The 20,272-nt window shown below is 43.8% G+C and overlaps 6 protein-coding genes across 12 annotated transcripts in view; 3 read left to right on the forward strand and 3 right to left on the reverse strand.

Moving 5' to 3' along the window:
• LOC113208670 (uncharacterized) overlaps positions 1-1,807 on the forward strand; it is a gene marked incomplete in the record, with an annotated part of 9,074 nt that extends 7,267 nt beyond the window's left edge. The window contains 4 exon segments of the mRNA XM_052264665.1: positions 180-229; positions 347-565; positions 664-754; positions 850-1,807. Of these exon segments, the coding sequence (XP_052120625.1) occupies positions 180-229; positions 347-565; positions 664-754; positions 850-925 (436 nt within the window).
• A 4,115-nt stretch (positions 1,808-5,922) lies between these two features.
• Positions 5,923-8,647, reverse strand: LOC113208689 (tubulin beta-1 chain). The gene is made up of 4 exons (XM_026425802.2): positions 8,340-8,647; positions 8,037-8,145; positions 7,256-7,482; positions 5,923-7,172 (listed from the first exon to the last, which is right to left on the reverse strand). The coding sequence occupies exons 1-4, from the start codon at positions 8,394-8,396 to the stop codon at positions 6,225-6,227; spliced, it is 1,341 nt and encodes a 446-aa protein (XP_026281587.1). The 5' UTR covers positions 8,397-8,647; the 3' UTR covers positions 5,923-6,224.
• A 303-nt stretch (positions 8,648-8,950) lies between these two features.
• On the forward strand, positions 8,951-12,162 carry LOC113208692 (protein Rae1-like). Of its 2 annotated transcripts, none has more exons than XM_026425807.2 (8): positions 8,951-9,091; positions 9,728-9,921; positions 10,019-10,111; positions 10,215-10,460; positions 11,250-11,403; positions 11,480-11,610; positions 11,686-11,880; positions 11,967-12,162. In XM_026425807.2, the coding sequence occupies exons 2-8, from the start codon at positions 9,748-9,750 to the stop codon at positions 12,057-12,059; spliced, it is 1,086 nt and encodes a 361-aa protein (XP_026281592.1). In that variant the 5' UTR covers positions 8,951-9,091; positions 9,728-9,747; the 3' UTR covers positions 12,060-12,162. The 2 variants fall into 2 exon arrangements, with proteins under 2 accessions (XP_026281592.1, XP_026281591.1); XM_026425806.2 differs by lacking the exon at positions 8,951-9,091 and adding an exon at positions 9,176-9,523.
• Positions 12,163-12,371: 209 nt separating this feature from the next.
• On the forward strand, positions 12,372-14,545 carry LOC113208691 (protein Rae1). Of its 2 annotated transcripts, none has more exons than XM_026425805.2 (8): positions 12,372-12,694; positions 12,826-13,038; positions 13,127-13,219; positions 13,301-13,546; positions 13,631-13,784; positions 13,862-13,992; positions 14,067-14,261; positions 14,351-14,545. In XM_026425805.2, the coding sequence occupies exons 2-8, from the start codon at positions 12,856-12,858 to the stop codon at positions 14,441-14,443; spliced, it is 1,095 nt and encodes a 364-aa protein (XP_026281590.1). In that variant the 5' UTR covers positions 12,372-12,694; positions 12,826-12,855; the 3' UTR covers positions 14,444-14,545. The 2 variants fall into 2 exon arrangements, with proteins under 2 accessions (XP_026281590.1, XP_052120650.1); XM_052264690.1 differs by having other exon boundaries at positions 12,372-12,646.
• A 79-nt stretch (positions 14,546-14,624) lies between these two features.
• On the reverse strand, positions 14,625-17,081 carry LOC113208690 (mannose-1-phosphate guanyltransferase alpha-A). 2 transcript variants are annotated; one of them, XM_026425803.2, is made up of 9 exons: positions 16,884-17,081; positions 16,368-16,566; positions 16,123-16,288; positions 15,837-16,048; positions 15,549-15,740; positions 15,373-15,475; positions 15,167-15,290; positions 14,915-15,055; positions 14,625-14,829 (listed from the first exon to the last, which is right to left on the reverse strand). In XM_026425803.2, the coding sequence occupies exons 1-9, from the start codon at positions 16,921-16,923 to the stop codon at positions 14,729-14,731; spliced, it is 1,278 nt and encodes a 425-aa protein (XP_026281588.1). In that variant the 5' UTR covers positions 16,924-17,081; the 3' UTR covers positions 14,625-14,728. The 2 variants fall into 2 exon arrangements, with proteins under 2 accessions (XP_026281588.1, XP_026281589.1); XM_026425804.2 differs by lacking the exon at positions 16,884-17,081 and adding an exon at positions 16,748-16,861.
• Positions 17,082-17,372: 291 nt separating this feature from the next.
• Positions 17,373-19,913, reverse strand: LOC113208694 (40S ribosomal protein S12). 4 transcript variants are annotated; one of them, XM_026425808.2, is made up of 5 exons: positions 19,801-19,913; positions 19,635-19,671; positions 19,235-19,372; positions 17,588-17,792; positions 17,373-17,513 (listed from the first exon to the last, which is right to left on the reverse strand). In XM_026425808.2, the coding sequence occupies exons 2-5, from the start codon at positions 19,649-19,651 to the stop codon at positions 17,445-17,447; spliced, it is 429 nt and encodes a 142-aa protein (XP_026281593.1). In that variant the 5' UTR covers positions 19,652-19,671; positions 19,801-19,913; the 3' UTR covers positions 17,373-17,444. The 4 variants fall into 4 exon arrangements, with proteins under 4 accessions (XP_026281593.1, XP_026281594.1, XP_026281595.1 ...); XM_026425809.2 differs by having other exon boundaries at positions 19,787-19,888; XM_026425810.2 differs by having other exon boundaries at positions 19,783-19,884.
• Between the last annotated feature and the right edge of the window lie 359 nt (positions 19,914-20,272).

A 20,272-nucleotide genomic window follows, 5' to 3' on the forward strand; every position in this document is an offset into this window, starting at 1 on the left:
GGGGTAGGGGGTGCCACCCCCGTGCCATATGGAATTAACACAACAACATGACATCAAAGTGGCCGTGGTAGCGGAGTGTCAGGTCGCATTGCAGTCGCGGCGTCCGCGCCGCGCAGCCCCCATCCCCTTCACTGCTAGAATGGGGTCGAAAAGTAAAGCAGCGGGATGGAAATGAGACGCTACTCAGAGCAGTTCTACGCCAACAGATATGGCAAGCGGCAAGAGTTCGGTGAGTGCACGGTGTACCGTCATTCCAGACTTGGTTCCAACAAAGAGATTTCTATTTTTCTGAGAGCCCGAAAGCGATGGTTATGGTTGTATGCTAAAAAACCTCCCTGTTCCCCAGCCGGGCCGCACGGCCAGCAGGTCGGCTTCCAGAGCGGCTCCAGATACGGGAGGACGGACCCGGACGCTGCGCCGCTTGGCCCCGACGACCGGCTGCAGCGTCGCTTCTACGCCAACGGGCGGTACGGCAAGCGGAGCGGGAGCGGGGCAGCCGCGCAGGGGGCGGCGGGGGCGACCGGGGCCGCGGGGGCCGCCCTCGCCGAGTACCAACTGCTAGACGGTGAGCTGCTGGACCTGTCTACTCTTCTGATACCGCGGTACACTACACTGAAGTCATCTCCACGGGGATTTATGTAGGTGATGTCTTTTACTGTTCAGACTTCTCCGGACTTCCCTTTGTCGTGGATGAGGACTCCCAGGTGGTCTGCCGCTACACCGGTGTCACGAATCTCTTCAGATGCGCTCGGAGGTGAATACATACGCACGCATTTTCAATTACATTCACACTTTCTGCCACCCCCCCCTCCTCTTTATATAAATCTGACTATTTTATTTTGCTTCTAGGAAAGAGGGCGAAGACATTCCGGCGATTCTTCAGGATCCGCAGTCCAGTGTGGTGACTGGGAACCCTTTGAACTAATGCCAAATCCAAGTTCAACTGGTTTGGAAAGGCGATTTTTCTTGAGTTCTCTGCATTTTCATGAAATAATACGAAAAAACACACCAAAAACGCTGACCTGGCGATCTTTGACTTTTGTTTTACTTAGTGCAGGCTTAGTTTTAGATTCTATTTAAAGTTATTACATCGACAAGCCAATCATTTGCGAGCTTGGGTTTGTCAAGTCGAAGGGGAAGGGGAACGGCGTGACTTGCCGCTGTTATCTTCCTCCCCTTCCCACCGCATTCCTCGTGGCACGTGAGGGATTTCAGATCCCCTGTAGCGTGTTGACACACCCAGCCCATGCTCGTGCCACCTTGCTGGGCGAAGTGAACTCCAATAATGTGTTGTTGACACCTGTTACGAGAAAGGGTGTCCCGTATTATATATGTAACTTTTTTAAAAATTATAAATCTTCGGCTCTGCTGTATTGCTCTAATGCCGAATAGCCCCAATTTTAGTATATCATTAAAAATGTTATCCTTTGGTCTACCATTGTCCTGTTTTCAAATAAGGCCTGTTGTTTATGTGATAAGAAAGCGCATTTGCGGCGAAATGTGGAGCGGGATATTTTTTCCGTATAGCACCTATATTCATGACACATTTGCCAATACTTAATTCAGCAGATTTTTGTTTCCGTAATCACTCTGTGGGGAGATTCACGGGACCATGTGGCTGGACCTCAAAATTTCCCGCCACGGACCCAACCTGATTTCTAGCGAGTATGTCCCTTGAATAAGGTCGGAGCGTATTGGGCTGCCTGTACGACTCGAACGTTGTTTGAAAGACCCGGGAGGTAGTGTAAAGTGTCAAGTAAGGAAAGGTGCACTCTGTAAAATAAAGTTGCCATCATCAAATAACAGATATTCTAGTTTTATTTTACTGGTTGCCCTACCGCTTTATCCTCCAAAACCGTTAAATTTCCCGCACGTGGACAAAATCTGTTCATATTGGACACAATTCGATGTTGTTGTTTTTTGTTTTGTTTTTGGTCTGTATAGTATATTTTTTAAGAGGTACAGATGGCGGCTGGTCAGAATTGATAGAATTTTTTTTACAAAAACATATATTAGCAGTGTGGCAACTCTCCGCCCACCTACCTCCCGCACGCGTGCGGGGGCGGCTTGTGTCACCAAAGGGCAGTAATGAGGGAAGCCCTGACTCCTAAGCTCTCTGTCCGAACTTCGGCAAGGCAGGGGCGAGTATGGGCCCTGCGCTCGCGTCACCCTCTAAGTCCCCGAAGACGTGCGCGTACCCCGCCTTCAATTTATTAAACTAATAAAAACGGACCGCGATGACCCGGTGTTTGCATACTATAAGGCCCGGGCTAGACTGGCCTTCAACCCCTGTCCCACCGTGGTGCAAAAGCAGGGAGTTTCTCACCGTGGGGGTGGGGGCTGGGCTATGGGTAAACATCGTGTCACAAGAGGAGCGGGCCTTTAATACAGCAGGGTGGCCCATGTGGGCGTACAGAGCCTCATGTCCCCGAACACAATCGGCTCTCACCTCAGCCGCCTGTGCAGGTTGCACACAGTTGTGTGACTGCAGATACAGAACGTCGTGTCGGGGGTCCTAGGCCACCCAAGGAGCAATCGGGATGGTCCACCCTCCCACCACCCACAATCCTCCACTTTATTTTTACTCTGTATCGACGGGGTAGGGGGTGCCACCCCCGTGCCATATGGAATTAACACAACAACATGACATCAAAGTGGCCGTGGTAGCGGAGTGTCAGGTCGCATTGCAGTGCGCGCCGTCCGCGCCGCGCAGCCCCCATCCCCTTCACTGCTAGAATGGGGTCGAAAAGTAAAGCAGCGGGATGGAAATGAGACGGAAACGATGTGGATAAGAACCCCGAAATAAGCAACAAACGCCAGAGGCAGACCTCCCAGTAGCGCCCATTGTACTTATTGAATGCGCGTTATACCGCATTGAATGCACATTTAGGAGGCAACACATTTTCGGCGCATCCGCGTTAAATGCGCCGAAAATGTGTTACCTTTCATGCTCTAAGGTGTAGTCTAGAAAGTACGTCCACTTCTCTCAGATTCATTCACCAAATTACAGGAGCCAGGCGCCTGCGAAACTCAACGTAGGCCAGCCCGCACTACACGGATGCACTGCAGGCAGGGCGATGCCTACCCACCAGGCGCTAGGAGTGCTTGGGGAGGTTATAAACACACTTGGCAGGTTCCGAGCGGCGAATGACGCACGTACTTTCTGGATGACCCCTACACACACGCACTAGCCGCAACTGGAGCCGCTGGCTACAAGGGCGCATCAAGTCACAAAAAAGTCATGCTGCTTGAAGAAAGTATACCAGCGCACTGTAAGCTCCCGGTGGGCAAGATAGTAATCAAAGGGGAAAGAACGCAGTGACCCCGCGAACCCCTTCCACAAAGTTTACAACCCAGAGGGCTGCCGTTCGACTGACGTCACGCGCCGTGGCCGCGTCCGCGGCAGTGCGGTTGGCCCGGGCCGGCCCAGCCGCGCCCTTCGCACGCAGCCGTTTGGGTCGTGCCGGCCCGGCGATGTGTGGGCGTCCACGGTCCAATTATAGCAGTTAAAGCGTTGCGACAATGCGACTCTCCAGCTCCAGCCGCTCTTGTATCGTTGGCCGGCGCTGCTCCTGCTGCTGGTGTCTATCAAGTAGCGTCCCTCCGGCCGGTCCCTCCCTCCGCGGTAGCATTGTTGCCGAGCCGCGACGGGACGGAGGACCGGAGGACCCACAGCATCCTGTTGAGTGATTGCACGAAAACTGTGGAGCAATGGCCTAAACCAATACCTAAAAAACAAGACGACTAATTATTTAGACGCAAAGATAACAATTTAGCTATGTTTAGATGCATAGCTAATTTTTTAGCTTCAGTCACAGTGTTAGTCGCATGGCTAATTTTTCGCGACTTAGCTAAAGATTTAGCTTCATAGCTAAGGATTAGTTATCACGTGTTTAGCTACCAGGTGTCCGTGAGAATACGAGGCAACTTGATCGGTTGCCTACGCACTGCGCTGCAGTTAATACACAGATCCTGCACCTGACCCGTGCATTTCCTGTGCTTTATAAAGAACCTTTATTTGCTTTATTCGCTATTCGGAAAGTGAACAATAATGACACGTTCCATGTAGTAGCAGTACACCAGGGGTCAGGTCTACGACGCGGCAGTATACGCTCCAGGGTATGCAAACCCGCAACACTGCTGTGTCATAGCCCTGACACACACGGTACAAGGGGTTGTACTACAAGTTGCCTATACACCTTTCAGGCGGCCCATAAATTCTGAAGCGATAGGGCACCCCCCCCCCCTTTCCCCCGGCCCAGCTCCAGCAAGAAGGGCGAAATTGTTACAGTGAATCGGCACCCAATTGCTCAGTGGCCTGCGACTATAGATATAGCCACCTGAAAGGTAGGCAATTCTATCTACAAAGCCGTTGTAAACAGGCATAACTGCGCTCTAACCGCCCCCCTCCCGGACGACCCCTACTACGCCCCTGCACGGGACCACCCCTGCAGCCCGCCGTACGTCACTCGGCCGTGACAGCCAGAGACTCGATACTGAAGGCTCGTCGTCAGTATAATAAGAATCACCTGGCCATTACGGCCCGGCCCCTGATAGCACTAGATGGATCGCTGGCGGCGCGAGAAGAACTGTAGCGGGAAAAGGGGGTAGGGGGCGTATCCACGCGGAGACCGCGGCGCGCATGGCGCGGGCCTCGGGTTAATGTCGTAAATGGGGTAAAATGAAAAGCGGGGAGGGGGAACAGGGATGAGGCGGCCCGGCCCGGCCACCTCGCGATGTGAGAGCCAGGGGTTCAGTCGGTTCAGTATTGACCGGGTGCGTCGCACGCAACAGGGAGGGACCAGGGGAGGGGGGACTGCAGGGGCGCTCTGCGGGGTGCCTACCTACACGGCTTCTGCACTGCACGGCCCTTCCTCGTAAGGCGCGCACCGTGACGCGTACGGGCGACAAGGAGCAGGCGTGGGCGGGCAGGGCGGGCTGGAGGGCTGCTTTGGGCCCTTTGGGCACGACCCCTGTGGAGGGGCGGCAGGGCTAGGGCAGGCTTCATACCACCGGCGGCCAAGGGACGCGACGCGTCCAGGAAACGGTAAGAGATACAAGATGGTTAAGGTCACCGTATGTTGGGGTGCTAAGCTTCAAGGTCCTAAAGCAGATGTCACCTCCCGCCCTTGACGCGCGGGTAGGGAGGGCCAGAACCGACGACAGGGCCTGACAGTAGCTATACTGCAAAGACAAGATCGACACTTGTCATGTCATCTGCTGCACTCTCTTGACAGATTACACTACCCCCGCGCCAAACGCATTGAATGAGCGTGCATGAGGCACAATAAAAGGTGACTCCATCGCGATCCCTCTGGAACGGCAGAGTAGTGATACAACTCGCTTCCAATGCATTGCAAACGCACTCTACGAAGCGAGTTCGCACACCACGAAGCGTCACGCATGCTTTTCCCCGTGCGCGGTGCGGGCTCGTCCCCCTCTAGACCCAACAGGTCAGCGTAATGGCCCAAGTCTACCCCCTCTGCCAACGACTGTCGCGGGTTGTCCCGCCCCGCCCTCTCCCTACCCCACTTGAGACTCAGTCGCTTTGCCTCACCCTTCCCTTCTGCACTCTTCCACATCCAGCGGCCCGGAACAAAGACAGGCTGGATAAAGGCGCCCGTGCCGTGTCATTACAGTCAGCCCCTCCAGCCGATACTGCGATGGCGTCTTTGGAAAGTCTCTAATCAAAGGGCAAACTGAGGCGCTTCGTGACGTGACACGCCCCTCCACAGCATTCATGTGTTAAGCTATGCTTTTCGTTTTCAGATGAACTGTAGCATAAAGACAAAAAAAAAAAAAAACCCTATCCCGCCCAGTATTTGGCTCGATAACATGTGTAATTGTTATATTTGGGAAGTAAATATGATCAGTGCAGCATGATGGATAATGTTTGAACTGGAAAAAGAATAACAAGTGAAGTAAATTAAACCGGGCTTTAATGGATGCAGGTACACGTCGGATCAGCAGGTACAAAACAGGCTTGTATAAATAACTGGGTTTCAAATGCATGCCAAAACAGATCTTTTAGTCACGACTAGAACGAACCAGACATGAGAGCAAGGGACTGCAGCAAACCCTAGTTACATCTTTGCAAACAATAGAAAAATTCAGCAAAGGTTTGTCTGTAGTAAAACACTGAAATATGCTGTGGCTAAGTCATCAAATATTGATGTCAGAGGCAGAGCATAAGGCAGAGATGGATGATAGCACGAACAGTAAGTTTAGTCCTGCTCAACCTCCTCCTGGTCCTCGTCGAACTCTGCATCTTCGTCAGCAGTGGCTTCCTGGTACTGCTGGTATTCAGAGACCAAATCGTTCATGTTGGACTCAGCTTCAGTGAATTCCATCTCGTCCATGCCCTCACCAGTGTACCAATGCAAGAAGGCCTTCCTTCTGAACATAGCAGTGAACTGCTCAGAGATACGCTTGAACAACTCTTGGATGGCTGTTGAGTTACCAATGAAGGTGGCAGACATCTTGAGACCACGAGGAGGAATGTCACAGACAGCAGTCTTCACATTGTTGGGGATCCATTCGACGAAGTAGCTGCTGTTCTTGTTTTGGATGTTGAGCATCTGCTCATCAACCTCCTTCATTGACATGCGGCCTCTGAAGATGGCAGCGACAGTGAGGTATCTACCATGACGGGGATCGCAAGCAGCCATCATGTTCTTGGCATCAAACATCTGCTGGGTCAGCTCAGGAACAGTCAGGGCACGGTACTGTTGGCTTCCACGAGCAGTCAGAGGAGCGAATCCAGGCATGAAGAAGTGGAGACGGGGGAATGGAACCATGTTGACAGCAAGCTTGCGGAGATCAGCGTTAAGCTGACCAGGGAACCTAAGGCAAGTGGTGACTCCAGACATGGTAAGAGATACAAGATGGTTAAGGTCACCGTATGTTGGGGTGCTAAGCTTCAAGGTCCTAAAGCAGATGTCATAAAGAGCTTCATTATCAATACAGTAGGTTTCATCGGTGTTTTCTACGAGCTGGTGGACTGAAAGGGTGGCATTGTAAGGTTCAACAACAGTGTCGGAAACCTTTGGTGAGGGGACGACTGAGTATGTGTTCATAATTCTGTCGGGATACTCTTCACGGATCTTGGAGATAAGAAGGGTACCCATACCGGAGCCAGTACCACCTCCCAGGGAATGAGTAAGTTGGAAGCCCTAGAATGGAAAAAAAACAAAAGTTAGACAAAAGAATAGCTATTGAATAAGGATAGTCAAGTAAAGAGTGAATCAATCATTACCTGAAGACAATCACAACCTTCAGCCTCTTTCCTAACAACATCCAAAACGGCATCGACTAATTCAGCACCCTCAGTGTAGTGACCCTTGGCCCAGTTGTTGCCAGCACCGCTCTGTCCGAATACAAAGTTGTCTGGTCTGAAGATCTGCCCAAAAGGTCCTGACCTCACGGAATCCATGGTACCAGGCTCCAAGTCAACAAGGATTGCACGGGGCACATATTTGCCACCTGAAAATAAACCCAGAATAAGTTAAGAAATGAGATAATACAGTGTGGAACTTTAGTCCCAGCCTGGTGTTATGACTGTCAGAGTGACACATGCCCACCACACCCAGTTATGACTCATCCATCCCACCCACTCATATTGGAGCACAGGAGTCAAAACAAATGTGGCTTGAGCTACAAACCGTTCAATGACATGCCCTGAACCAAACACTGAGAAATTTCCAAGATGTTCAAAAAGCTAATTAATAGTTCAAAATAATTTAGTTCAGAAAAAAATTGAGAATAAAAACCCAGTCTAAAAACAAAGAACATAGCCAAACAACTTCCAACCCTTTGGACTGAATTTCTTTCCCACAGACAAAATAAAACAAGTTTGAGAATTTCATCCACTGAGACCAGCACGGAGGCACAAAGGCCTATGGCCGGCCGGCCGGCCGTTGGCCCCCAGCCAAGGCGTGGCCTCGGAGCTCACAAATTCGCCACCCAAAATGAAGTGAACAGGCAAAGTGAAATCCCAACGGTGAACCATAGTGCGGGCAAATAAGCACCCTCCTTACCTGAGGCCTCATTGTAGTACACGTTGATGCGGTCGAGCTGCAGGTCGGAGTCGCCATGATAAGCACCAGTGGGGTCGATGCCATGTTCGTCAGAAATGATTTCCCAGAACTGCAAGAGGATAGAAAATAATGAACCACTGGCCAAGCAACATGACCGAAGGCGAACAAAGAAAGACGCCAAGCAACAAGCCCTAAGACCGGCCCACTACCTTGCTCGGCCAGACCCAAGCCAAAAACGGGCGGGGCGCTAGGCCACACCTGGGCGCTCAAATGTTCCCCATACATTCCAGAACTCTTCCTTACCTTGGCTCCAATCTGGTTTCCGCACTGTCCAGCTTGAATGTGCACGATCTCCCTCATTTTTGTGGATAAAACTTCTCTAACTCAGTCAAAGTACAAAATAAAACTGCCTCCGAGAGGGATGCTGCCTCGCAAGTGCCTCCTGAAGCTCACAGACCGACACCGGTTTCTAAGATGGACCAGTCCGCAAGCGGAGCCCAACGAACTTTCTGTAACGGACAAACCTGACGTGGCCGATCAATACAGTGCGGCACTGTGCAGCAAGCCGGCCAACCAGTCGCAAGCTACGGCCACACCCCGTTTGTAAGGGTCTCTCTCATTGGCTCGTTTAAAATCAATTTCTACACCTTCCTCTTCAGCGTGTTGGCTATAAGAACGAGCTTATGAGTCATTTTATGAAGCCAGTGTTGGGCCAATACTTTAAACGATTGGTTCGTTTTTCCATTTTAAGAAACATGTTTGAACAGGGAAAATGCCAAACTTACAACTGAGCCCTCTTTTCGTAACCGAAAGCAATCTTTTTCATTCTACTACCAATGAGTCTGTGTACAGTCACGCAATACTGCTGTAGCATGGCTCTCGCTCTCAAAACATTCAAAATGAACCGAAAAAGATGAAGCAAGGTTAAAGAAGTCACGCACCAGCTGACATGAGACTAAACTTGGGGAATATTGTTGGTATTCGTAAGGAGAAACTTCTGACGAATGCGGAAAGCACCGGGTAGTATTCGATACCTTCCCGCCCAATTTGAAATGGTGGGTAACAAACTACAACGCACCAACGTAAAAATAAAAATCTCGCTGGAACGGGTCAATGTTGAAAACAATACTGCATCCAACAGATAGAGGCGCCCACATTATTTTATCGAAAAACACTGTTTACACCGAAGTGCACAGTAATTTGCGATGTAGAGCCGATAGAAACAAAAAAATCTCATAAATGTCTTTCCCCTGTGGTTGGTTAAAGTGATTCCGGCGGCGCTGTTTACTTGACCGTAGGTTATGTTTGGGTAGCAGCGAATGAATGAAATATTGACAGTGTTTTTAGAGACAATACCTTTGTGTTTGTCCTTGGCATGGCAGCCTTTTAAATGGATAAAAACCTGTTGGTTTTAATAAAAAAATTGTAATTGTTGACCCAGCTTGTCAACTTCTTTCCGGACTTTAAACCCTTAAACGCCGCACAAGGTAATTTAGATTTGGTTTAATTGTAATGAATCTTGAAGTGTATAAACCTCATCTTCGTGATAATTTAAAAAAAAATAAAAAAATAACGGTGATTGTATCATTACATCCTAACTTCAACTAGTTCTAAATCTAACATCGGGTATGCACACCAAGTTTTGGTTGATAATGCTGTCACACTTCCAACAATTGCTGGTTTGCTTTCAGTGTCTTGCACCTTACCAGAAATGTTTCAACAAAGTGCTCTTGGGACCAGCACGCCGTTTGGAGGAGCTCGTACATCTACCAGTTCCAAAGACATAGAAGTGGTGTCACCTCCTGAAGACTCCATTTCTTCTATGGCCTTCAGTCCAGCTGCCCTTCAACAAAATTTCCTTGTTGCGGGTAGCTGGGACAATAATGTAAAGAACTTAGATCTCTTATCAGGCATCCTGCCGATGCTGTGTTTTTATTAAGCAGATATATTACCATTTTGAATGTGATTTCATATTTTGAAAGGTACGGTGTTGGGAGGTGGAACAGACTGGAAATACAGTTCCCAAATCTATGCAAAATATGGATGGACCTGTATTAGATGTGTGCTGGACCGATGTAAGTTCTGTCATCTAAAAAATCTAAAGACAGACTTCCAAGCAGTATTATTTGCTAAATTGTAATTAACAGATTGTTCATAAACATTATAACTTTTTCACAGGATGGAACCAAAGTCATGATGGCATCATGCGATAAGCAAGTGAAATGTTGGGACCTAGCTAGTAATCAAACCATCCAAGTTGCTCAACATGATGCTCCAGTAAAGACATGTCATTGGATAAAGAGTCCGACTTACTCCTGCCTTATGACAGGCTCATGGGACAAGACTCTCAAATTCTGGGATATGCGTAGTGCAAATCCTATAATGACAATTAATCTACCTGAGAGATGCTATGGTGCTGCGGTTGTAAGTGAAACTTCACACTATGTTTCATACTCATAAGTGGGTATTCTTATGGGGCTTTTATTTCCTAAAAAGCAGTTTTGGTTGATTTGTCATTAAAATTAGTTTCTGAGCCACTGTAGGTGTCGAGATGGAACCTGAGGGTATATTTCTCAACACAAAAGATGGCTTAACACATTAATAATATCAGAATGCCATGAACTTTACTTAAAATAGGTCCCAATTGTGTCCTTCTATTTCTATGGGATATTTAATTTTAAAGTAAACATGCAGGATTTCCCTGGAAAAGTTGGTGATAGAAAACTGGTTGATAGCTTGTTTCATTTCATCAAGGACTACAGATTGACACAGGGATTTACTGAATTTTGAAAAATAGACACAAGAAATAGCTTTGTAAATATTTTTCTTTTGCACTAAATACAGGATAATTTGTATTTTTCATTAAAACCCCCATGTCAATCTGTAGTCTTTGATGAACTGGAAAAAACAAGCTATCTACCAGTTTTTTTATCACCAACTTCTCTGGAGAAATTGTGCGCGTTAACTTCAAAATAAGATATCCTATAAAAATAGAAGTACACACTTGGGACCTCTTTTAAGTAAAGTTCACAGCATTCTGGTATTATTAATGTTATAAGCCATCCCTTGTGTTGAGAAATATACCCTCAGGTTGCATCTCTTCACCTACAGTGTATCAATAACTAATTTTATTCACAAATCTACTAAAAATGCATTTTGGGAGATGAAAGCCCCCTTAAAATTAACCTTAACATAATAGTACATTATTTGCAGGATTATCCCATGGCAGTGGTTATTACAGCAGGAAGACATTTAATTGTCTACCAGCTAGAAGGCAAACCCCAAGAATTTACTCGGGGAGAAACAAATCTCAAGTACCAACACCGATGTGTTGCAATTATGAGAGACAAAAAAAATTCACCAACAGGTTAGTGAAATGCAACTACATGAGTCACATCTTTTGAAATACGTAACCAGGATTTTAACTTATTTTGATTTAATAGGGTATGCTGTTGGCAGTGTTGAGGGCAGAGTTGCTGTGCAGTATGTTCATCCAACACAACCATCTGACAACTTCACATTCAAATGTCACAGAGTAAACTGTGCCAACAATACTTACCAAGAAATTTATGCTGTTAGTTGATTCTTTTGTTAATACAAATTGTGTTGCTATTAAATTCAGGTAACCATTTGTTTGGTCTTTCCCCAGGTTAATGACATTGCATTCCACCCTGTGCATAACACTGTGGCAACAGTTGGAAGTGATGGGACATATAGCTTTTGGGACAAGGATTCCCGTATTAAATTGGGATCTTCTGAACAGAAAGATCAGTCCATCACCCGTTGCTGCTTCAATCACAATGGGCAGATATTTGCATATGCTCTCAGTTATGATTGGTCTAAGGTGAAGCTGGTTGTTCTCTATCTAGTACTTTACTTGTTTCCATTGAAAATTTTGCACTTAAGCAAAGTGTTGTGTATCTTTTACAGGGTCATGAGCACTATAATCCTCAAAAGAAGAACAGCATATTTTTACTTCCCTGCTTTGAAGATATGAAACCACGCAGTAAATCAAGTTCCTAGTTTATTTTATGATGTAGTGTTTGGTTTTAAATCAGACCTTATCATCATTCTTATAAATGTAAATGTGTTTTATATTTTGAAATGAATTACAATTTTGACTGGATTTTTGTAAGTTAATTTATTTACAAATATTTTTGCAATCATCCAGTATAATTTGCATGCTTTCAGTGATGGAAAAGAAAAACTTCAAGAGCTCCAAAATGAAACAAATGTACATATGACACCCCTTTCAAGTGGCCCCTACACTTCTGGCGGTTGCCAATTTGAAATTCCCGCTCAACAAAATTTAAGACCACCTGATGTTGGTGACACTGATACAGAAGCAAAACTACCAACCCAACTACTAACCTCACTGCGTTGGTACACATGGTCTTTGTCTATATTTTCCATTCAGCTTTGTTAAATGGATAAAGATATATTTATACCTCACAATTTTACTCCGTAATAGTTAGATTTTTTTGTCCCTTGCAAGAATTATTTTCGTTCACTTAGTTGAGTGAAGTACCACTCCAGTGCAAGAGGCTCATAACCTCAGTGATCCAACTTTGTTTGTTTTGGTCAGATCTTCATCATATCGTTTAAAATAGGTATAGAAGTACCCACACTGTTCCAGTGCATACTTTTTTCTCATGAATGTACGTAATTTTATATTGTGCTTGGAATTTTACTCCTATTGTCATATTTAGTCTCAGTGCAATCCTTGAGGTTGCTTTGAAATTTGTGACTTCTGTAGCATAGGTTTTCTAATTTTACAATTTCTCCTCAGCTTTTGACGTTTACCTAGAAAACAGGAAAAATGTTCCAACAGACAGCTCTTGGGGCTAATACTTCATTTGGAGCTACCCGCACTCAAGCTGCCACCAATGTTGTGAAAGATTTTGAGGTGGTGTCACCACCTGAAGATTCGATTTCTTCTTTAGAGTTCAGCCCTGCTGCTTTACAGCAGAATTTCCTAGTTGCAGGAAGTTGGGACAACTATGTGAGTTCTACTTGTCAATTCCTTTGCTTCCCATTTCATCCAATGTGAGTGTGTTTTTCTCTTGACTGAATATGATCAATCCCTCAAGGTACGCTGCTGGGAGGTGGAACAAACTGGAAAAACTGTTCCTAAATCAATGCAAAACTGTGATGGACCTGTTTTGGATGTCTGCTGGACAGATGTAGGTACAAATGTCATGTAAGCTTATCCAAGTTTCTCCCTGATATTCTTTTGAGCTCAAACATGTTGTGTTGTGCTGCAGGATGGAACCAAGGTGATGATGGCCTCATGCGATAAGCAGGTCAAGTGCTGGGACCTAGCTAGTAACCAGACTGTTCAAGTTGCTCAGCATGATGCCCCTATAAAAACATGTCACTGGATTAAGAGTCCTAATTACACATGCCTAATGACAGGCTCCTGGGATAAGACGCTCAAGTTCTGGGATATGCGTAGTGCAAATCCTATAATGACCATCACTCTTCCAGAGAGATGCTATGGTGCAGCTGTGGTTGGTCTTTGCATTACTTATTGACTATTCCCCTCCGTCATTTAATTTCCTTCATCGTACAAATGTGATTTGTTATTCCTGCAGGATTACCCAATGGCAGTAGTCATAACAGCAGGGAAACAACTAATTATTTATCAATTAGAGGGAAAGCCCCAAGAGTTCAGGCGGGCTGAAACAAACTTAAAGCATCAGCATCGTTGTGTTGCAATAATGAGAGATAAAAAGAGCTCACCAACAGGTAGATAGACTTTCTCCATTGTGAAGTTATCTTGTTCTGTGAATGGTATAAGACCTGCATTGAATTTGATCTGTCAGGGTATGCTGTGGGAAGTGTAGAAGGCAGAGTGGCCATTCAATACATCAACGCACAAGGTCCTAAAGATAATTTCACTTTCAAATGTCAAAGAATTAATGGTCCTAACAACCAATATCAGGAGATTTATGCTGTGAGTACATTAAATTTGATTGTGAACATAATGAATGACTTGAGATGTCTTCTAGGCAGTCTTTCTATTTCCAGGTCAATGATATTGCCTTCCATCCATTGCACAACACAGTTGCCACTTGTGGCAGTGATGGAACTTACAACTTTTGGGATAAAGATGCCAGAACTAAATTAAAATCATCAGAGCAATTTGACCAACCAATCACTCGCTGTTGCTTCAATCATAATGGCCAAATATTTGCATATGCTCTCAGCTATGACTGGCACAAGGTAAGCCCAGTTTCTGATGTGGTAATGATTTCATTTCACCTATCAGAATACTTTCTGCAACACATGAAGCTAAACTAATTTTGTTCCAGGGCCACGAATTCTACAACCCTCAGAAGAAGAATGGCATCTTTCTTCATCCATGTTATGAAGATACAAAACCTCGCAACTTAACAACTTCTTAAACTCACATTAATTCTGAAAATCTTTTTTCAATCAGGTTTTAAATGTATGTATATAGTTGAATATCTGTGCCGATCAGTAAATGTAATTCTTTTTTAAAAGAAGCTGAGTGTTTTTTTGCATTTGGCATGTTCCACTACTCTAATGATAAAATGGTAAGATTGACAAATGAAAAAAAAAATCTAATGATGAACAATTTAATTTGGCATACAACTCAGAAAAATATACATTTAATTAATTTATGTTTCTGGCACTTGATTTCATTACATTTGATTGAAGAGAAAACTTCAAAGGATAATTTCGTTTTTAAAACTTCGGGTCAGTTCCTTGTAGGGTAGCACAATTGAGTTCAATAGAATCACTTCAGAAGGTACAGTGACACTACAACCTAAGGATGTAAATTAGAAAATTGAAGGTAGAACATTAGAAATCATAAAATTGTAGTAAACATTAAAAACTTTGAATTTTCATACCAAGAATAGTTATAGATGGATTGAGGCGACCATCTTGATTGAAGAGTGGAGGATTATCCATTTTCGCAAAAGGTTTATTAGGATTAGGGTCACATGGAGTTCCCTCCACACGACTCCATTTCCCAACTTGAGTTGCCCTTCCTATAATTGATACAGGATAAATATTATTAATCCATAGCATTTGGTGTTTTGAAATTTTTTGAAACAGTAAGTTCATAAAAATGTCAAGAAAAGGGAGTAACTTATACATACCAACAATGCTGTGCAGCACTAGACTGTGATCTGCAATGCTTGCACCAGAGAGAATTATTGATTCCTTGATTCTAACTCCAGGACCAATGATAGCACCCGCCCCTACACTTACATTAGGGCCCAACTACAAAAAGGTTCGACAAAAACAAGTAAATAACTAGGATTCAATTATCAATTGATAAAGTTTACACAAGAGCCTAACTTACAGTAGCAGTCGGGTGCACAGATGCAGAGGGGTGTAAATGCACATCACCAATGATGTTGCAGCCTGTGTCATCAGGATTATCTTTAGACCTACTTTTAGCCAAACTAAGGAAATAGATAATTAAAACATTGTAAAACAATATTTTTATAAACAACGTTTTTAGAGGCAATGCCATACCGTTGAGAAGATTTTGACTGATAAAGATGTAAATAATGGCGGTTAGCATAAATGGCAGATCCAGCTGACTTTAGCTGAGACCACCACCTACTAGTAGGCATGGCAAAGAACTTTCCAGTGCCTGCAAGAGGCATTATAACTTCTTGCTCCAGTTGCATACAGCTTGATTCCTTTGTATTGTGGGTGTTGTCACTGCATGTAATAGAGTAGAATTAAGGGCTGTTAAACCATAACTCCATAAATAGACATGGCAAACCGACAGCTGGTAGTTTCTAGTCTGCAAATTACCTGTAGTAATCTGATTGCTTGTTATTGAAAACTGTGGACATGGTTTGGAATATTTCTGTGCTAAACACATAAACACCACAGCTGATGAGCGTTGAGACAAAAGTGGAAGGCTTTTCAACATAGTGCAGCACCTCTGATGTTCCCTCATCTCTGACCATGCAACCGTATAAAAGAGATTGCTGCCTGGTAGCCTCAGTTGCCATTACAGAAACCTTACCCAAGAAAATTGACAATTACCAAATGTTATGCCTTTATAAGAAAATTAAGAGAGCAAACATTATATTACCAAAGCATTTTTCAGTTGATGGAATGACAACAATTCTTGTAATGGAAGATCAGCACAAACATCACCATTTAATACAAAAAACGCATCAGGATTCCCACTACAAATTTGGTCCCTGAAATGGTACATTCCACCTGCAGTACCTAAAGCAGTAAATTCTTGTAGATACCTAGGGACATAAGTGGCACATTTAGTTACACATTTTAAATTTTTGAAGTAGCATAAGAATTACAGTTTTGTGTGATTACCGAATGTTCACTTTATACTCCTGCACCATATCAGCGATGAATTGCTGAAGTTCAGAAGCAGCATAGTAGCCAATTATAAGGATTTCTTTAAGATTGGGAACACGAGCACAAGCTTCGACATGGTGCTGAATCATAGGCAGACCAGCAACGGGGAAAAGGGGCTTAGGTATGTCGAGAGAAAGTGGTCGGAAGCGAGTGCCTGGAGGACAAAAAAATAATTGCAGCAGTAAGGAAATTGCAGAGCATTACCAATTTGATGATAGGTAAACAAATGACAACTTCTAAACTTTTAAAGTAGCAAACATAATGTGTGCATTTTTAAGGGGAAAAAAACAAACTATGACATGACAGAGAATGACAAAATTAACAATAGAACCCACACAATCTAAAATTTGACTTTGACATTCATTGCTTCAAATTCCGTGGTAAAAAAGGTAAAAGTATTTTGATAATCAATGTTTACATTGCAAGACGGCTAAGATACATAACCTATCGAAGTTAACAAGTCAAACCTACCCTTCAAGGGCCCTCCAATTAAAATAATTGCTTTCAGCATGGCAAGTCCCGTCAGTAATGAATACGAAACAGACAGTGTCAATTATCAAACATTCCACGTAAACAGTGCCGTAGTTCGAACGTGTCAGCACACTTGACAGGATGAGCGATAGCGCGTAATTATGCCGCAAGGCATTCTTCCCGTTCTTCTTCTTTGTTTTGATTTTGAGGCACCAGCCACGCCATGCTGTCAAGAGGCAACAGGGAACAGCAGACGATACTTTCACCTTAGTTTCTGCTTCTGCATTTAATTTCAAGTGTCATTAAGTTGCCCTACCTACGAAAAATAGATTAGAAATTGATTGACTCAGCCGAAACGTAATAATTATTGAAAATGTGCACCATCAGTTACAAAAGTTATATAAATGTTGATGAGCACAGGGGCAAGAGCCCTTATACTCATAGTCCGCATAATCTCATATCGATGTGAAAATAAGTGAAAAAGGTGTGTATTGGAAAAAAACTATGCATTTTATTATTTTTTTTAATTTTTAAAATTTTTTATTATACAAAGGTAAGCAATTACGCTGACGCAAGAGCACCAACATATTCCTTAACAACATCAAGAGCAGCAGACTCTTCACCGTAATCCTGCAAAACAAAAGGAAAATGTAGTTATGCTATTTAACTCACTAATAAAGAAATTCTAACGAAATATTAAATACCTTAACTACAACGCAGGAGCACCCAACAATTTTCCTGGGCTTGCCTGTGTTGTCAATCTTGCAGAGACCAGCCCACTCTCCAAGCTTCTTGTTGTCTTCTACTTTAATGATGGGAATCTGGTGCTCATTGCACAGAGCCTCAACTAACTTCTTGTAGGCAGGCTGGTCGCAGTTGTCAGCAAGAAGGCACAGAAGAGCCTGTCGCCTGAAAGTCAGAATTTGGTTGGCATGAGTAAAATACATAACATGCGCGGATGACTTGAGTGCTGCCAGTTCACTCCCTCAGTTTCAAAATTCCACATGATGTAATATGTAACGGGTTCATTTCAGAAGAGGGAGCCCGTGAGGGCATAATCATTGGAAGTTCATTGACAATCAGAAGAGTTTGATACCATTAAACTAATGAACAAGCTGTGCTGGGCTGATCCAAAAGTGTTCCTCATTGAGATATTTTCCACACAAGATTTTTGTAACGGGTTCATCTCGGAAGAGGGAGCCCACAATGGGCATAATCATAGGAAGCACCAAGAAAAACCCACCTTGCAGCAGCTATTCTAGAACATATAACCAGTATCTGCTTCATTATTAAATTCCCACACCATTTTAATGTAAAAATTTAAACTCACAAGAGGGAGCCCATGAAGGGCATGATCATTGTTGGAGCATTGACAGATTGAGTAAAGGAAAACATTAACTTCATTGCACATTAACTACTGGGGCTAATCCAACATGTTCCTCATAAAGAAATTTTCCACACAAGATTTTTGTAACGGGTTCATCTCAGAAGAGGGAGCCCACAAAGGGCAAAATCATAGGAAGCATGACAGAGCCCAGCTTGTAGCAGCTATTCACCATGACAACTAGTTTCCTATGACCTGTCAAAAATGCCTCAGCATTAAATTTTTATCATTTAATGAGCTACTTCAATTTCAGAAGAGGAATTCCACAACGCTTGAAATTATTAGAAAAGAGACAATTTGAATACAGAAAGATACCACTGTACAAATAACACATGAACTGCTAGGGCTGACAACACATTCCTCATTGAGAAATTATCCACACAAGATTTTTGTAACGGGTTCATCTCAGAAGAGGGAGCCCACAAAGGGCATAATCATAGGAAGTGTTACGTAAGCCTACCTTCCAACATCCAAAAGCTGCTGATAACAAGAACGTTAATCTGCTCACTTTACAACTGCTTCCTCAGTGTTATGATTTCCACACTAGTTATATGTAACGGGTTCATCTCAGAAGAGGGAGCCCGTACAGGGCTTAATCATTGGATGCAATTATTAAGAGGCAGGTGCCAAAATTAGAGCTCTACATGAACAATTCTTTTAACATTTTCTGAGTCTTAAGTTCCTGCATTATTTCAATGTCACAGGTTTGTCTCAGAAGAGGGAGCCCAAGATAGGCTTTATCACAGGAAATAGGTTGTCTACAGCAATGAGAGAACGAAACACTAAATGCACTAGAACATCCAACTTCAGCACATTCAAAATTCAACATGATAGAAGTGTAAGAACAAACTGAGCATTAATGCTGGAGATACACACAATCTTCCAAAATTGGACTGAGAAAACTAGTAGGAAGTGCCTGTAGCAATATGTTCAATTGTCATATAGGAAATACAAGTGCGACACATACTTGTCCAGAGCTTTGGCAGCCTCATGAAGACCATGGGCCAGACCGTCATGGATGAGGGAGTTTTTCAGGACTTCTTGGAGAGCTGTGTTGACATCCATGGGTCCTCCGGCAACGGGTGCCGCAGAGGGAACATCATCCCTGTAAAAAACACCACGAATTAAGAGTCATGTGTGGTGGAACACGGAGATGTACGAGCAGGAAAGAGTGGAGAGTTCACTGTAAATAAACTGAGATATATTTGACTACGAGACCGGTATAAAATGGTGCGAGCCTTAAGAGGAAGGACGTAACTGAAGCCACTTAATGCAGCAAATGTGGCCAATATTCCAATTTGCTCAAGAGATAGAGAACTATCACGATGGTGTACAATGTTTATGACTAAGAGGTTAGGAATACTTACTGTCCGGCGTCAGACATTTCGGCTTCTATGGTTTAGCCTGCAACGAAGCGAAAGAAAAAATCGCAATTAGAATAAATAGTAGAGTGGGATAGTCACGACAATTTACACAAATTTTCAAGGATTGAAAATATAAAATAGGATAAACAACCTACAAAAGCACACCTACTTGGCGTTCCGTGTGTGAGACCGGAAAAGGATGGCCGAGTGTCTGCACGTCTACAAAAACGACACAATATGAGAAATTCGAAGGGCGGGAATTAATATTGTTGCCACCTTACAATTTCGTTAGTAATTTGCTACAAACAAAAATATTGAGAATTGCCACAGATTATTACATTGCAAAAACAAATTTAGACAATTTTTGATTGATTTTATTGACTTTAATAAAATAAAAAAAATGATACAAAACTAATGCATACTAAATATTTTGCTGTTGGTGAACATGAAGACGGCGGAAATGTTTCGAACCACGTTTACATTTGAACAGAAAAGAAGGTGCCCTTTCTCAAGCTCAAAAAATCCTTGAGACAGATCTTGAAAGTAAAAAAAAACTAGCTCGAGTCACGACGCAAACGGGGAGCTTAACAGCTAAAAATGGCACGAGGGCCGACCATCTGCCTTCATATTACATCTTTGTG

This window comes from Frankliniella occidentalis, unplaced genomic scaffold (assembly GCF_000697945.3).
Source record: "Frankliniella occidentalis isolate FOCC.00 unplaced genomic scaffold, Focc_3.1 Scaffold20, whole genome shotgun sequence".
Classification (NCBI taxonomy): Eukaryota; Metazoa; Arthropoda; class Insecta; order Thysanoptera; family Thripidae; genus Frankliniella; species Frankliniella occidentalis.

Coding starts and splice junctions, on each gene's coding strand:
- LOC113208689 (XM_026425802.2), bottom strand. CDS start 8,396: ATGAGGGAGATCGTGCACATTCAAGCTGGACAGTGCGGAAACCAGATT. Junction 8,146..8,339: donor GAAACCAGATTGGAGCCAAG/GTAAGGAAGAGT, acceptor ATCCTCTTGCAG/TTCTGGGAAATCATTTCTGA. Junction 7,173..7,255: donor AAGGTTGTGATTGTCTTCAG/GTAATGATTGAT, acceptor TTTCCATTCTAG/GGCTTCCAACTTACTCATTC.
- LOC113208692 (XM_026425807.2), top strand. CDS start 9,748: ATGTTTCAACAAAGTGCTCTTGGGACCAGCACGCCGTTTGGAGGAGCT. Junction 11,404..11,479: donor CAAAAAAAATTCACCAACAG/GTTAGTGAAATG, acceptor TTGATTTAATAG/GGTATGCTGTTGGCAGTGTT. Junction 11,611..11,685: donor CTTACCAAGAAATTTATGCT/GTTAGTTGATTC, acceptor GTCTTTCCCCAG/GTTAATGACATTGCATTCCA.
- LOC113208691 (XM_026425805.2), top strand. CDS start 12,856: ATGTTCCAACAGACAGCTCTTGGGGCTAATACTTCATTTGGAGCTACC. Junction 13,039..13,126: donor CAGGAAGTTGGGACAACTAT/GTGAGTTCTACT, acceptor CAATCCCTCAAG/GTACGCTGCTGGGAGGTGGA. Junction 14,262..14,350: donor TCAGCTATGACTGGCACAAG/GTAAGCCCAGTT, acceptor ATTTTGTTCCAG/GGCCACGAATTCTACAACCC.
- LOC113208690 (XM_026425803.2), bottom strand. CDS start 16,923: ATGCTGAAAGCAATTATTTTAATTGGAGGGCCCTTGAAGG. Junction 15,741..15,836: donor AAGCAATCAGATTACTACAG/GTAATTTGCAGA, acceptor TATTACATGCAG/TGACAACACCCACAATACAA. Junction 15,476..15,548: donor CAGTCAAAATCTTCTCAACG/GTATGGCATTGC, acceptor CTATTTCCTTAG/TTTGGCTAAAAGTAGGTCTA.
- LOC113208694 (XM_026425808.2), bottom strand. Junction 17,793..19,234: donor GCTGCCAAAGCTCTGGACAA/GTATGTGTCGCA, acceptor TCTGACTTTCAG/GCGACAGGCTCTTCTGTGCC. Junction 17,514..17,587: donor GCTCCTGCGTTGTAGTTAAG/GTATTTAATATT, acceptor TTTGTTTTGCAG/GATTACGGTGAAGAGTCTGC.